At 40.4% G+C, this 16,780-nt stretch overlaps 1 non-coding gene and 2 gene segments (V, D, J or C); all 3 read right to left on the bottom strand.

Moving 5' to 3' along the window:
* Positions 1-553: 553 nt before the first annotated feature.
* Positions 554-626, bottom strand: TRNAW-CCA. Its single transcript has one exon. It is a non-coding gene; the product is annotated as a tRNA-Trp (tRNA).
* A 1,852-nt stretch (positions 627-2,478) lies between these two features.
* LOC120877684 lies at positions 2,479-2,924 on the bottom strand. The segment is given in 2 exon segments: positions 2,479-2,774; positions 2,876-2,924. Coding segments are annotated over 2 exon segments (345 nt in total).
* An 11,446-nt stretch (positions 2,925-14,370) lies between these two features.
* Positions 14,371-15,279, bottom strand: LOC120877564. The segment is given in 2 exon segments: positions 14,371-14,720; positions 15,196-15,279. Coding segments are annotated over 2 exon segments (381 nt in total).
* Between the last annotated feature and the right edge of the window lie 1,501 nt (positions 15,280-16,780).

The raw sequence follows: 16,780 nt of genomic DNA, 5'->3' as shown, positions 1-16,780 counted from the left end.
GGTCTCCCACATTGCAGGTGAATTCTTTACCAGCTGAGCCACCAGGGAAGCCCAAGAATACTTGAGTGGGTAGCCTATGCCTTCTCCAGCAGATCTTCCCTACCCAGGAATTGAACTAGGGTCTCCTGCATTGCAGGTGGATTCTTTACCAGCTGAGTCACAAGGGAAGCCCATTTGCGTCAGGGAAGGGATTTATTTGCAAAACAATCAGGCAGAGAGATGAAAGATCTTCTACCCATTTTTAAAACTGTGTTGTTTGTGTTTTTCATATTAAGTTGCCTGTTTATATATTTTGAATATTAATGGTTTACTGATTATTTTGTTTGCATATATTTTCTTCCATTCAGCACATTATCTTTTTCTTTTGTCAGTGGTTCTCTTTTGTTTGTTTGTTTTTGCTGTAAGAAGATTTTAAGTAAGTAAGTAAGTAAAGTCACTCAGTTGTGTCTGACTCTTTGTGACCCCGTGGACTACAGCCCACCAGGCTCCTCAGTCCATGGGATTCTCCAGGCAAGAATACTGGAGTGGGTTGCCATTTCCTTCTCCAGGGGATCTTCCTGACCCAGGGATCGAACCTGGGTCTCCCGCATTGGAGGCAGACGCTTTAACCTCTGAGCCACCAGGGAAAGAAGATTTTAAGGTTAATTCAATTGCATTTGTTTATTTTTGCTTTAGTTTTCCTTCCCCAGTGAGACAGATCTGAATATGCGTTGCTACAATAGATGTCAAGAGTGTTCTGACTGTGTTTTCTTCTAGGAGTTTTGTTGTTCCTGGCCTGCATGTCAGTCTTTAACCCATTTTGAGTTTATATAAGTGTGTGGGGTGTGAAAATGTTCTAATTTCATTCTTTCATGTAGCTGTCCAGCTTTACCAGTACTACTTATTGAAGACAATTTTTTCTAAATTGTATATTCTTGTATTCTTTGACATAGTTTAACAGACCATGTTTTTGTGGGTTTATTTCTAGACTTTCAATCATATGTCCATTTTTGTGGCAATACCATTCTGTTTTGATTATTATAGCTCTGTATTAATAATATTAACTGATGTCAAAGAGTATGATACCTTTAGCTTTGTGGGCATTTTTTTATTCTCTTGAATGCTTTTTACTATCTGGGGTCTTCTGTGTCTTTAGCATAAATTTTAGAACTATTTGTTCTAGTTCTGTGAAAATTGTTGTAGGCATTTCGATAGGGACTGCATTAAATCTGTAGTACAGACCTTTTAGCAATATTAATTTTAGAAATGGCCCATGAGAGGAACAAGAAATGAATTCACAGACTTGACCAGCGGAGATGCAACAACTGAAATTCTTCTTTGTAAGTCATGTGCTTTGCAGTCAAATAGCTCCTTAAATATAGTTAACTCCCTGGTTTATTTTCATAAGCAAAATGTATCTCTTCCTAACTCTTCCAGTATGGTTGAATTAGTTTCTTTTACTTTAAAGCAGAGCAATACTAACAGGCACACAGAAAATGAGGCTGCTCTTATGATCTCAGGTGTGGTTGCCGGTGAACACTAATTTCTGGAGAAGATGTTTTTCTATAATATATTGCGGTTGAGACACCAATTGAGAAATGTAAAGACTAAATCAAAGTGGGATAATGCAAAGTTTTGGAATAAATATTTTAATAAATAAATTCCATATGAGTATTAAAAAGTAAATTCATAATACCTGTCTTTAAAAAATTAGAGAAAAGTAAAAAAAATCAATAAAATATGTGCTGGACATAGTCAATAAAAAATCTACAAAGCAATGGTAAAAGAAGTTAAAAAGACCTTAGTAAAATAGCATGGAGGGATTTTGGGGGGCGGAAATAGTCTGTGTCTTGATTCTCATACTGGTTGCATGGGTTAAAAACTTGTCACAATGTAATGAAATACGGACCTAAATTGGTGCATTTTGTTCTGGTATGTTATGCCTCAAAGTTGCTTTTAAAAGTTGCACGGTTGCAGGAGTCTGGTTGAAGGGAGATGCTGATTTTTCTGCTCAGTTGCTCTGTCGGGGACAGATGAGAAGCAGCCATGAGCCCTGAGGAGTCTCTGGGTCTAGATCAATGAATGTGCTGAGGCAGGTGATCAGGGTCCCCACGGAAGACATGTGACCTGCCGATTATCCCTATGTCTGAAGCCCCAGCTTTGCCAGATGAAAAGCACAGAACTGCATGTTTTAATAAAGATGGTTAGAAACCCATCAAGGTCACATCCTGTGTCTCCTTTGCCAGATACCCTGAAAACTGGGGAATCGGAGACCCCTTACAGCTTCCTTCCTCTTCCTTGGGTTTGTGTTCCCACCAGCTGTTTTCCACCTCCCCTTCTGCTCATCCTGTGTTGCCATTTACAGATTTTTCCATCTGGCTTATGCTCTTTCAAGGTGGGTTTCTGTTAGTTCCTACACTCCTATGACACAACTGATTTCCTGAGCTGGGTCCACAGTGAGTTTGTGTTCTAAGAAGAGCTGACGTGCAGCACTGTGGATTAGCTGCTGGCACAGAAATACAGAGCTGAGTCCGCTGCCTCAGTGGACTTGATTTCCAGGCTGCAGGACGAGTTTTGGGGGCACTCCGCTGAAAATCGCTGTTTGAACATGGCTGTATCTTCTGTAATTTTTCCATTCCACAAATAAACCAAAAACTCAAATGCTTCTTCCAGCTTCTTGCGATACCAGTAAACATAAGAGTGTCCTTTTATGGGGACACAATCCATCTTTGCTTTCTGGTCTTTTCCTTTGACCAGATGACTGGGACTCTGGGTGACCTCAGTATCCATGGAGCCTGTAAGGAAAAAAAAAAGTTCACAAAAAGCCCTAGAGGGAGCCTGATCTGGCAGCCATACGAGAAAGTCCTGAAACTTAAATCCAATACATTTGCCTCACCTGCTCCCCAGAGAAAAAGAGCCGCACAGCACAGGAGGCTGAGGCACATGGCTGACCCCAGGAGAAAGCAGGGCGGCAGCTTTTCCTCTCGGGCGCCTCATCCCCGCTTCAGCGCCTCCTTGTGACGATGTCACTTCCTGTGGTCGTCACGATTCCCGGGTACCTGAGACTATAATAGTTCATAGGCTGACAGGGCAAGGAACGCTGTGAAATAATCAGTATGCATTCCAAACTGCTTTAACTTTCTGTTTCCTGATTCTGCTCTTCCATCACTCCTTTACATATAAAATCATGTCTCATGAATAATTTATTTGCTTTTTAAATTTGTCAGTTTGCCCCCTCTCCTCCTCCCTTCCCTCTCAGACAATGAACCATATAACCTGCGGTATGTCAATCATAACTTCTACTGCACTTACAAAATGGTATAGCAGCTACTTTATGTTAAAAAACCAAATTTTGAACAAAAGAAATATTTGTGATGAACCTGCAATAGATCTAGTCAAATAATAAAACGAATGATCTTGCCTGCAGCAATCAGTTTGGAAGGTAGATTTTCCCAGAGAATTTTTAAGTCCTTGTTATTTTTCTAGATTCTATCATTCTTTTCTACCAGGTCTAAGTAACCATAATCCCAAAGTTCAAATTTTTACTCACTTTCTATTACCACTTTTAGATTTATGTAAGAATCTGTAAATTTTATTTATTAATCAGTGTTTTATGTCTTTGAAAATTATCTAAGGGATTCATTCTGTTTATACTTTGTTCTGGTAATGTTCTTTTTTATTCAATAGTGTGTCTGTGCCAATAATTCATGTTTTGCACATAATTTTAGATAATTAAATTTCATTAATAAGTAGAATTCCATTTATTAATTTGTCAGAATTTATTATCCATTCTTGAATTTATTCACAGTAGTTTTTTCCTCTAGATTTTGGTACTAGTACAAAGGGGACTACATTCTCATACCTTTCTTTATAAACCAAGTTGTAATATTTCTCTATACCTGGGAATATAAAACTTGAGCAGTAGGGTCACCACATTAACTTTACATACTAAGACAAGATGCTTTCCAAATTAATTAAGTCAAACGATCTCAAGAACGTTTTATTGTGTGTTTTCTAGTGTTACACATCCAGGACTCAACTGGCACAATTCTTTTGCTAGTCTATTAGCATAAAATGGTATCTGACTGTAGTCTTAGTTTGCACTTTTATGATTGTTAAGGAGGTTGAATATATTTTTTTCTGTTTATAGGCCACTAGTGTTTTCCGTACACTGCTATGCCCTTATTTATTTTTGGCTTGGTAGCTATTACTTATTTGTAACAGTTCCTTATATATTCTGGTTACCAAATTTTGTCAGTTACATTTGTTACCAATACCTTTTGATTTTGTGGCTTATGTTTCACTCTTTGTAATTAAAAAAAAAAAAGTTTATGTATTTCTTTGGCTGCTCAGGGTCTTGGCTGTGGCACACAGGCTCATTGTTGCAGGCTGTGGGGTCTAGTTCTTTGGCCAGGGATGGAACATGGGCCCCCTGCACTAAGAACACCGAGTTTTAGCCAACGGACCCCAGGAAAGTGCCTGGAGTGTTTTTTATTTTTATTTCTAATTTAGTTGGGTCTACATTCTTTTTATGGAGTGTACACGTTTAATTCTTTATAAGCAACGTTTTCATACTCCAAGGTCATAAAGATAAATTCACAAGTTATCTATCAAACAGCTGACATTTTGAATGTTGCACGAAAGTATTTAATTCTTTTATAATGTATGGAATTTTAATTTAAAAAATCTTTTATAACAACTTGTCCCAGAAGAACATTTTGTGCAGTGCCTTATTCCTCTGCATATATGAAGTGATGGCTCTATCATAAATAATATGCCTATATAAGGATGCTGCTCTTTCAAGTCTATGATTTTCCATTTGTAAATTCTTATGCCTTTTTAATTGTCCTAAATTAGGAAATGGTTTGGTCATTCAAAGAGGGACCACCTCATTTTCTACTTGTTCAATATTATCTTCCCAATTCTCTCTCTTCCACATAAATTTCAGTTTACTTTCATCAAATTTCATGAAAATACCTATTGTGATTTTGTTTTGTGCTGTATTGAATTCATAGGTTATAGTGCAGAAACACTACTGGTTTAATTTTTTCATGATCATGGTATAAATCTTCACTTATTTCAGATTTTTAAAATGTTTTCCTTTAAGATTTAATATTTTTCTGTATTAAAGTCTCATTTACCTAATCAATTTGTTTTTATGTGTTTAATATGTTATTTTAGAATTTGTAAATGGTCTCTCCCCCAAAATATTTTTAACTGTTTGTTGCTAGAATATAGAAATAAACTGACTTTTTATATTCATGTTAAATTCAGTACCTATTAAATCTGTTGTTGTTAATAATGCAATACTTCTCTAGATTCCTTTGGTTCTTCTAAATTTGCCATCTGTCTTTAATCACTTTTTCCCCTCCTTTTCTTATTCACACTCTTTTCTCTTGTTCTGCTGGTTTGAAATTCAGAACAATCTTGACTAGAAATTGTGGTCACATTCATTTACTTATTCATCAGCTATGTCTGATGTAGACAGCTACAGATACTGCATATGTGGTAGACGCTATGGGGGTTACAAAGTGTAACATTAGATCTTACTGTTAAAGGCATGCCAGGATATCTGCAAATCATTATCCCAAATGCTGCTGGACCAGGTTCATCTTGGCTGACCCACAGGAAGGCAAAACACTAGATGCCCATGTCTGGAGCAAGAAGAGGTTTGTTTGCACGGCAACAAAGCAAGGAGATGAGAGATCTTATGCCCAATTTGTAATTGGGTTGTTTTGTGTTTTTTAAATTGAATTGCCTGAACTGTTTAGATATTTTGGATATTAATGCTTTACTGGTGTTACTTTTTGCAAATATTTTCTTCCATTCATCAGGTTGGATTTTTGTTTCAACAACTTTTTTTGTCTCTTCTTTTTTTCTGTGAGAAGATTTTACTCTTGATTAGGTCCCGTTGGTTTATTTTTGCTTTTGTTTCTTTTCTTTGTAGAGACAGATGAAAAGATACATTGCTATAATAGATGTCAAAGAATGTTCTGCCTGGGTTTTCTTCTAGGAGTTTTGTGGTTTCTGGCCTTACATGTTGGTCTTTGATCCATTTTGAGTTTATATTTGTGTATGGTGTGAGAAAATGTCCTAATTTCATTCTTTTATGTAGTTGTCCAGTTTCACTAGTACTACTTATTGAAGAGGAATTTGTTTCCAAACTGTATATTCTTGCATTCTTTGCCATAGTTTAACTGACCATACATGCCTGGGTTTATTTCTGGGCTCTCTGTTCTATGTCCATTTTTGCACCTGTACCATTCTGTTTTGATTATTATAGCTTTGAGCATTCACTGACATCAGAGATTGTAATATCTCTAGCTTTGTTCTTTTTTCTCTTGATTGCTTTCACTATCTGGGGTCTTATGTGGTGTCATACCAATTTTAGAACTATTTGTTTTAGTTCTGTTCATAGGCACTTTGATAGAGACTGCAGTAAATCTGTAGTACAGATCTTTTGACAATATTAATTGTAGAGCTGGCCGATGGGAAAAATAAGAAATGTATTCACAGACTTGACCAGCAGAGAGGCAGCATCCACATTTTTCTTTGCAAATCATGTGCTTTGTCAAATATTCTCCTTAATTATTAACTCACTAGGTTATTTTCATAAGCAAAATATATTTCTTCTTAACTTTAACAATGTTTGATTTAGTCTCTTTTACTTTAAAGCAAAGCAGTACTAACAGTTGGGCACACAGAAAATGAGGCTACTTTTGTGATCTCAGTTTTGGTTGCCAGTAAACACTAATTTCTGGAAAAGGTCCTTTTCTATAAACCTCTATACTGAGGTTGAGACATCAACTGAGAAATGTAAAGAGTAAATCAAAGTAGGAAAATATAAAGTCTTCACAGAAAATATTTTAATAAATAAATTCCTTATGAGTATTCAAAAGTGCATTCATAATATATCTCTTAAAATAATTTCAGAGAAAACTAAGAAAAATTCAACAAACTATGTGCAGAACATGATTGATAAAGAAAAATATGCAAAGCAATAGTGAGAGAAGTTAAAAGGACCTCAGTAAAATGCCACGGGGGATGTTTTGGGACGGCGGAAATGTTCTGTGTCTTGATTGTCATGCTGGTTACATGGGTGTAGAAACTTGTGAAAATACATCAATATGTGCCTAAAATGGGTGTATTTTGTTGGGGGTATGTTATGCCTCAAAGATGCTTTTAAAAGTTGCATGATTGCAGGAATCTGGACGAAGGGAGCTGCTGAGTTTCTTGCTCACTTTCTCTGGCAGGGACAGCTGAGAGAAGGGTGATGAACCCTGAGAGGTCTCTGGGTCTGGATCAATCAATGTGCGGAGCCAGGAGATCAGGGTGCCCAGGGAAGACAGATGACCTGCTGATTATCCTTATTCCTGAAGGCACAGCTTCATCAGGTGAAAGCCACAGAACTACATGTTTTAATAAGATGTTATTAATCCATCAAGGTCACATCCTGTGTCTCTCCTTTGCCAGATACCCTGCCATCTGGGGAATCTGAGACCCCTTACAGCTTCCTGCCCCATCCTTGGATTTGTGTTCCCACCAGCTGTTTTCCACCTCCCCTTCTGCTCATCCTGTGTTGCCATTTACAGATTTTTTTCCTTCTGGCTAATGCTCTTTCAAGGTGCATTTCTGTTAGTTCCTACCCTCCTACGACACCACTGGTTTCCTGAGCTGGGTCCACAGTGAGTTTGTGCTCTAAGAAGAGCTGACGTGCAGCACTGTGGACTGGCTGCTGGCACAGAAATACAGAGCTGAGTCCGCTGCCTCGGTGGACTTGATTTCCAGGCTGCAGGGTGAGTTTTGGGGGCAGTCAGCTGAAAATCGCTGTTTGAACATGGCTGTATCTTCCACAACGTCTTGATTCTGTAAGTAAACCAAAAACTCAAATGCTTTTTCCAGCTTCTTGCGATACCAGTAAACATAAGAGTGTCCTTTTATGGGGACACAATCCATCTTTGCTTTCTGGTCTTTTCCTTTGACCAGATGACTGGGACTCTGGGTGACCTCAATATCCATGGAGCCTGGAAGGAAAGAGAGAGAAAGTGCAGTGAAAGCCCAGGAGAAACCCTGATTTTGCAGCCACAGGAGAAAGTCCTGAAACTGGAATCCAATATATTCACCTCACCTGCTCCCCAGAAGGAAAAAAAAAAAGCCACATAGCACAGAAGGCTGAAGCACATGGCTGGCTCAGGGAGAAAGCAGGGCATGGACTTTTTCTCTAAGGCTTCTCATCCCCCTTCAGCACCTCCTTGTGACGTGATTACTTTTCGTGGTCATTATATGGAGAATGAGACTAATGTTGCACAGCCTGGGAGGGCAGAGAAAGCTGGTAAAACAACTAGTGTGGATTTCAAACTGCTTTAATTTTATTTTTCCTGATTCTGCTCTTTCACTGTTTCTTTAAAAATAAAAGTTATTTACATATTAACAATTTATTTCCTTTTTTAACTTGTAGATTTGCCTCCTCCCTTCCCTCTCAGACAATGAACAGCTTGCTGTTATCAATCATAGTTTCCACTGCACATAAAAAATCATATATCTTCCTCTTTAAATTAAAAAGTGAAATGTTGAACTTATGCAACATAATATTTATGATGAATATGCAATGCATTTAGGGAAAAAATAAAGTGAATCCTCTTGTTTGAATCAATTAGCTTAGGAGTTAGATTAGCACTAAGAATTTTTAAGCCCCTGTGTTATTTTTATAGACTTTATTGTTTTTCTACCATGTCCATGTAACTACATTCCTGAAGTTCATATCTTTATTCACTTGCTTTTCATTACAGTTTTTCTCATTTATGTAAGAATCTGCAAATTTTGTATTAATCAGTGTTGTATGTTTTTTAAATTTTTTTGTGGGAGTTCTTTTTCTTGGCCATGCCCTTTTTTCATTCAACATATGCCTATGATATTAAATCATGTTGTCTCATGTAGTTTTAGATAAATCAGTCTCACTAATATGTAGGATTCCATTTATTATTTTGTCAGAATCTATTATCCAGTTAACCTCATGCACCCTAGTTGTTTTTTTTTTTAATCCAGATTTTAATGCTACACTACAAATAGGACTGTATTCTTACACAATTCTTTACATACTTAGGTGTAAAGTTTCTCTATACCTGGGATTGTACAAATTGAGCCTTAGGGTCACCATGTCTATTTTACATAGCAAGACAAAATGGTTTCCAAATTAATTAAGCAAATAAATAGCCCCACAGCAGTTTATGAACTATCTTCAAATGTTCCTCATGGAGCACTCAATTGGCAGGTACTGTTCTTTTACTTTCATCAGTCTATTAGGTTAAAGTGGCATCTCACTATAGCTTTAGCTTGCATTTTTATGACTACTAAGGAGATTGATATTCTGAATTAATACATTTATAGGCCACTGGTTTTTCTGTACATTGCTCTTTTCTCATATTTTTGGTAGATTAACTATCATTTATTTGTAACAGTTCTTCATATATCTCAGATACTAAACTTTGTCATTTACATGTATGCTAATATCTTTTCAATTTGTGACTTGTGTTTTAACTCTTCATAAATTTTTTGTTGATATTTCTTATTTAGTAAAGTCTATCATTCTTTTTTGGGGGAAGGTGTGAATTCTTTAATTCTTTATAAGCAACGTTTCCATAGCTCAAGTTCAAAAAATATATTCCTATAACATTTACCAAGTAGTTAATAATTTAAATGTTGCATTTAATCCTTAAAAAAAAATTTTTTTTTTTGCTTATGTTGTGAGAAAGAGTTTAGATTAATTTTTCTTCCTGTGGAGAACTACTTGTCCCAGAACTTGTATATTGCATTACTCCCCTACAGACCTGCAGTGGTGGCTTTACCATATATTAAGTGCCTATATATGAATAGTGCTATTTTAAATTTATGATTTTCCATTTGTCCACTTAGTTATACAAAATTATAACATAATTTGATTAGATTGCAAATTCACATCCCTTTGTAGTTCTTTAGTATTATCCTGAGTATTCTTTCCTCTTTTTTCCACTTAAATTTTGACTGCTTTTTTCAAATTTCATGAAATTCCTTTTGTGACTTTGTTTGCTATAGAGAATACATAGATGATAGTGCTGAAATTGGAATACTTTTAGTACTGGTTTAACTCATTCATGATCATGGCATGTAACTTCAGTTATTTGAGATTTTAAAATGCCTTCCTCTAAAATTTAATAAATTTCTGAATTGTTTATCTTTGTATAGATTTAGGTGTATTATCTTTTATATTTTCTGTTACTAAATGATCTCTCTTTAAAAATCTAATGCTAGCATATGGGAATAAACTGACCTTATGTTAATTTCCATTAACTTATTAAATGTTATTATAAATAATGCAATGCTTCTTTAGATTCCTTTGGGCCTTCTAAACTTGTCATCTGTCTGTAATCACTCTTTCCCCCTTCTTTTTTCATTTTCATGCTTTTTTCTTATTTCACCAGGCTGGGGCAACGCAATGTGAAACAGAGATAGTGATGACCTTCATTGACTTACTTATCAATTACATATGACCAGAACAACTACAGGTACTGTATACTGTGATATATGCTCTGGGGATTAGGAAGTATAAAATTAGATCCTGCTATTTTCAAGACCTATTGTCATCCCAGGATAGCTGCAAATCATTCTCCCAAATGTTACCAGGTTCATTTTGCCCTGAGTACAAGGAGCCAAACTGCTGAGACTGTGATGTTTGCAGCAAAGTAAGGGCTTCTTCTCAAGCCAGCCAAGCAAGAGCATCCCCCAACCCCCTACCCCATTGGGCTGACTCTGCGACCCATGAACTGAGCCCTTCAGGCTCTTCTGTCCAAGGGATTCTCCCGGCAAGAATACTAGAGTGGGTTGTCGTTTCCTTCTCCAGGGGATCTTCCCGACCCAGGGATCGAATCCACGTCAACTGCATTGGCCTGTGGGTTCTTTAGCACTGAGCCACCAGAGAAAACAAGACCTCAGGTCCGCCTCCGCAACGGCAAGGGGCACAGGGTACTTACAGGGTCATGAATGAAGCATGACCTGATGGTCTGAGAAATGGGCTTCCCTGGTGGCTCAGTGGTAAGGAAATCTGCCCTGCCAGTGCAAGGGATGCAGGTTCAATCCCTGGGTTGGGGTGACCCCCTGGAGAAGGAAATGGCAACCCACTGCAGTATTCTTGCCTGGAGAATCCCATGAGCAGAGGAGCCTGGCGGGCTACATGCATGGGGTCGCAGAGTGTGGGACACGCGTTAGCTACTGAGCACGTGCACATGGGGAGCCTGGGGCGCTTGGGAAGCTTGGGGGAGGGTGACGGAAAAAACGTGCATGCGTTGTCCTTCTCTGCAGGGGTAACTGAGCTATAGCCTCTGCCCCTTCACCACAGAAGTGCTCAGCAAGACCTGAGAATGGAGTCTTGGGTCCTCTGAGGTCAAAAGGTCCCCAAGCAGACACTTGTGCTTCCCCAGGAGCAGGGTCGCTGGTTCTAACCAGTCTCAACCGGTCTGGCTCAAACTAGACACAGCTGACTCGGCTCTGCTGCACTACCGGCAGTTTCCTGGAAAATAACTCAGGCAAACATCTTATTCGGGATACATGCCACTTGGAAGCCAAGCAAGTCTTAAAACGACCTTGATTAGTGAAGGCAGGTGCAATGGATTTCATTAATCCTTACTCATGGTTTCACAACCGCTACCTAAAAGATCTCACCTGAGTTTCCAGAAGTATCAGACAACTTCTCAAATGAAGGAAGGTTGGTGCTGCTCTCTACGCGCTGAAGTGTTTTACAGAAAGACCCACATCACCCCCTAGTGGTCAAGTGAAAGTCTCTCAGTTGTGTCCGACTCCGCCAGTCCATGAGATGCTTCAAGCCAGAATACTGGAGTGGGTAGCCTTTCCCTTCTCCAGGGGATCTTCCCAACCAAGGGACCGAACCCAGGTCTCCCGTATTGCAGGCAGATTCTTTACCAGCTGAGCCATAAGGGAAGCCCAAGAATACTGGAGTGGGTAGCCTATCCCTTCTCCAGTGGATCGTCCTGACCCAGGAGTTGAACCGGAGTTTCCTGCACTGCAGGAGGATTCTTTGCCAAAGGGAAGCCCTGGTAACTCTGACTGACTGACTGACTAGATGGTCAGAGGGGCACACTTCTCACAGGCCCTCTGTCTCAGGCGGTCTTCACCTCCTGTGTGGCGAGTGGGGAGTTTCTCTACGCTGCACAGTGGCAGCCAGACCCCCCAAGAATCATCAGGATAGGAACATGCAGCCATCTGTGTGGTGACCTGCTGGAGTACTGCAGAGATTTATCACTAGTACTTAGTTACACAGTCACTAATCCAGTCCTGATTGGTGTTATTGATCAGTTAATTAAACTTAATCTCTTAGGGCCACATTCAAGGTGAGTGGGCGCCTCAGAACTCTGTCCTCAGTTCGTTGATCTTTTCTTTGTATATTCTGTCATCAAGGGATCAAGAAGGCACTTTCATTCTTCCAATTATGGAAATTGCCCCAAATTTTTACCTTCACCCAGGTCCATTTTTTGAGCCCCTGACTCCTATGTACCACTGCTTTCTGCATATTTCTGGTGAGATTTCTGTCTCAGAGGCATCCCCAATGTCAAGAAAATCATGATCTTCTTCCCACTTGGTCCTCCTGATTCATCTGACTTGTAGTGAAAACCTTCCTGTCTATCTATTGCCTCTCGTGATGAGTCAGCTACCCAGGTCTTTGATTTTATTTCCCAATTATGTTTTAAAACTCTCATTTCCCTGTATTTCTAGCACTGCCACCATCATCGTCCTAGCTTCAATATCCCTTCGGTTGTTTGTTTTATTGTCTCTCCTTCTTGATCTCACATGCGGGTTGTTGTTGTTTAGTCACTAAGTCGTGTCCAAGACTCTTTTGTGACCCCATGGACTGCAGCACACCAGGCTTCCCTGTCTATCGCTATCTCGCTGAGTTTGCCTGAGTTTGCTTAAACTTGGGTCCAGAGTCGCTGGTGCCATCCACCCATCTCATCTTCTGTTGCTCCCTTCTCCTCTTGGTCTCACTCTTTCCCAGCATAAGGGTCTTTCCAACGAGTCAGCTCTTCACCCCAGGTGGTCAAAATATTGGAGCTTCACCTTCAGCATCAGTCCCTCCAGTGAATATTCAGGACTGATTTCCTTTAGGATGGACTGGTTGGATCTTCTTGCAGCCCAAGGGACTCTCAAGAGTCTTCTCCAGCACCACAATTTGAAAGACTCGCTCTAACAGTCTTTATTTCTAGGCTTTTTATATTTTGCTGATCAAATGGATATCAATTTACATATAACTGCATCTTTCTCCATGTTTCTTGATCACCAGGAAATCAATGTTTATTGATTACAGATGTTTCTTCTCCAAAGTGTATGTTAATATCTTTTGCTTATTTTTACTGGGCTATACAAGATTTACAGTCAATGTGTGATTTTTCTTTTTCCTGGAAAAGGAATTTTCTAGGGGTTTAAACTCAGTGCTTCACTTACTATCTTGTGGCTTCCGACAGAACTTTCTAGTTTTGCAGACAAGCCTCGTTGTCTGAAGTCTTTCTTATTTATCCTCTCTGTCTTCTCCTCCCCTGATCCCTTTGTGAAGGTTCTGTGCATGCTCTGTACTTGGGGGTAGAGGGTTGCCCCATCCAGTCATGCTCTGTTCTTTCATCAACCTCAATACTGTATAAAGCACATCCGTGAATTCTTCCATGAGTGAACATCTCTACTTGGCTGCCTAATGATTCCATTTGTCTTTAGAGTCTGGGATGGGGACAAGATGGTGCTGAATTTTCCTGGAGGGAAAAACTCCAATGTTTATTCTAAAAGTGTTAGTCACTCAGTCATGTCTGACTCTTTGTGATCCCATGGACTATAGCCTGCCAGGCTCCTCTGTCCATGGATTTTTCCAGGCAAGATACTGGATTGGGTTGCCATTCCCTTCTCCAGGGGAATTTCTCAACCCAGGGATCGATCAAACTCCCATCTCCTACATTGCAGATGGATTCCTTACTGTCTGAGCCACCAGGGAAGCCCATTATAGAAGTATTCATTGCTTTATAGAAGCATTTGGGAATCTACCTATAGGATTATGTGTCAATTTATCTAAGAACTATGATTAGCATATGGGAGAATCAGAAAAAAAAAATCCAGATTTTATAATTTTCAGCCCAGGGAACCTTCCTGGTTGGTTGGCCATTTATAGGCCTAGCTCCATCCCCATATGGCTAGTTCTCAAACACCATACCTTCTCCCCGCTCTGTACTCAGATATTTTCTCTCTCTTTCTCTCTCTACACACACAGACACAGATGACTCAGTCGGAGAGGCTGTGGCTTTTCTCTCTCCACACCTCCTTCCACGGGGCCCCACAGTTCAGTGGGGGTGGGGAAGGGGGCTGCTACCAAGATTCTTGTCTGAGTCTCTGATCTCTGCCCAGCGCTGTGTCTCTAGCACCGCAGAAGTAGAGGCTGCTGTCTGCAGGATCCACACTCGTCACCATCAGAGATGAAAATGTTAGGTTTGGCTGACTGATGGGAAGCTTGTCCTTGTTATAACCTGGTTCATAGGTGGCACTAGCGTCCACATTAGAAGTTGCCATCAGCACGAGGCCGCGTTTCGGGAACTGACGGTACCAGAACACAGTTGTGGCTTGAAAGTCCACTGCACGGCACTCGATCGTCACAGAGGCTCCACTCTTACTGACAGCCCTGCGGGGCTGCTGAGAGACGACAGCGCCAAGCCCAGAGCCTGCTGAGACGGAGGTCAAGGAGATGAGAGCCCAGCAGGACAGGAAGACATGACCACAGGCAGAAAACCACAGCCTTGCTCAGTCGCTCTCCTTTCTCCCGGCTCCAAGGGAATCCTGTTTGTTTTGTGAAATCATCCTGCCCTAATTCTGAGGCTTATCATCCCCCATCTCTCCTGACTGGTGACTCTTCACCTTACCCTTTACACCTCCAAATAGGATGGAGTCCCCTCTTATTTTGTTCAGTGTAAAAAAACCCACAATCATAAGGAATTCCCTGGTGGTCCAGTGGTTAGGATTCAGTGTTCTCACCACCAGGGACCAGGTTCAGTGCCTGGTGGGGGAACTAAGATCCCACAAACCAAGCAGCCAAAAAAACTTCAAAAATTATAAAAGTCCACAATCCCTGACTATCACTTCACTCATGCCAACACACACACACACTCGACCAAGCTACGTAGCTAATAAGGCTCATACTCGGGCCCAGAAGCAGCAGAAGCACCAGCATCTTCAGGAGCTGGACTCACACCACACCTCTCAGAAGAAAGAAATGACCTTGCCTTTTCTTTCTCCACCCCTAGAAGGAGGGCTGACTGCATAATTCTAAGGACGCTCTAATCTGCCCCCTGGTGGTCATCATTGTGACTGATGCAGGATCCACCCCTCTTTCAATCAAGTGAAAGTCGCTCAGTCAGTCAGTCAAGTCAGTCAGTTCAGTCGCTCAGTCGTGTCCGACTCTTTGCAGCCCCATGAATCGCAGCATGCCAGGCCTCCCTGTACATCACCATCTCCCGGAGTTCACTCAAACTCACGTCCATCGAGTCAGTGATGCCATCCAGCCATCTCATCCTCTGTCGTCCCCTTCTCCTCCTGCCCCAAATCCCTCCCAGCATCAGAGTCTTCCAATGAGACAACTCTTCGCATGAGGTGGCCAAAGTACTGGAGTTTCAGCTTTAGCATCATTCCTTCAAAAGACTATCTCCTTGCAGTCCAAGGGACTCTCAAGAGTTTTCTCCAACACCACAGTTCAAAAGCATCAATTCTTTGGTGCTCAGCCTTCTTCACAGTCCAACTCTCACATCCATACATGACCACAGGAAAAACCATAGCCTCAACTAGATGGACCTTTGTTGGCAAAGTAATGTCTCTGCTTTTGAATATGCTATCTATGTTGGTTATAACTTTCCTTCCAAGGAGTAAGCGTCTTTTAATTTCATGGCTGCAATCACCATCTGCAGTGATTTTGGAGGCCCCCAAAATAAAGTCTGACATTGTTTCCACTGTTTCCCCATCTATTTCTCATGAAGTGATGGGACAGGATGCCATGATCTTCGTTTTCTGAATGTTGAGCTTTAAGCCAACTTTTTCACTCTCCTCTTTCACTTTCATCAAGAGGCTTTTTAGTTCTTCTTCACTTTCTGCCATAAGGGTGGTGTCATCTGCATATCTGAGGTTATTGATATTTCTCCCGGCAATCTTGATTCAAGCTTGTGCTTCTTCCAGCCCAGCGTTTCTCTTGATGTACTCTGCATATAAGTTAAATAAGCAGGGTGACAATATACAGACTTGACCTACTCCTTTTCCTATTTGGAACCAGTCTGTTGTTCCATGTCCAGTTCTAACTATTGCTTCCTGACCTGCATATACGTTTTTCAAGAGGCAGGTCAGGTGGTCTGGTATTCCCATCTCTTTCAGAATTTTCCACAGTTTATTGTGATCCGCACAGTCAAAGGCTTTGGCATAGTCAATAAAGCAGAAGTAGATGTTTTTCTGGAACTCTCTTGCTTTTTCCATGATCCAGCGGATGTTGGCAATTTAACCTCTGGTTCCTCTGCCTTTTCTAAACCCAGCTTGAACATCTGGAAGTTCACGGTTCACATATTGCTGAAGCCTGGCTTGGAGAATTTTGAGCATTACTTTACTAGCATATGAGATGAGTGCAATTGTGTGATAGTTTGAGCATTCTTTGGCATTGCCTTTCTTTGGGATTGGAATGAAAACGGACCTTTTCCAGTCCTGTGGCCACTGCTGAGTTTTCCAAATTTGCTGGCATATTGAGTGC

Source organism: Oryx dammah, unplaced genomic scaffold (assembly GCF_014754425.2).
Source record: "Oryx dammah isolate SB20612 unplaced genomic scaffold, SCBI_Odam_1.1 HiC_scaffold_18, whole genome shotgun sequence".
Lineage (NCBI taxonomy): Eukaryota > Metazoa > Chordata > Mammalia > Artiodactyla > Bovidae > Oryx > Oryx dammah.
Note: the sequence above shows the minus strand (reverse complement) of the source record. Positions and strands in the feature narration are given on the sequence as shown.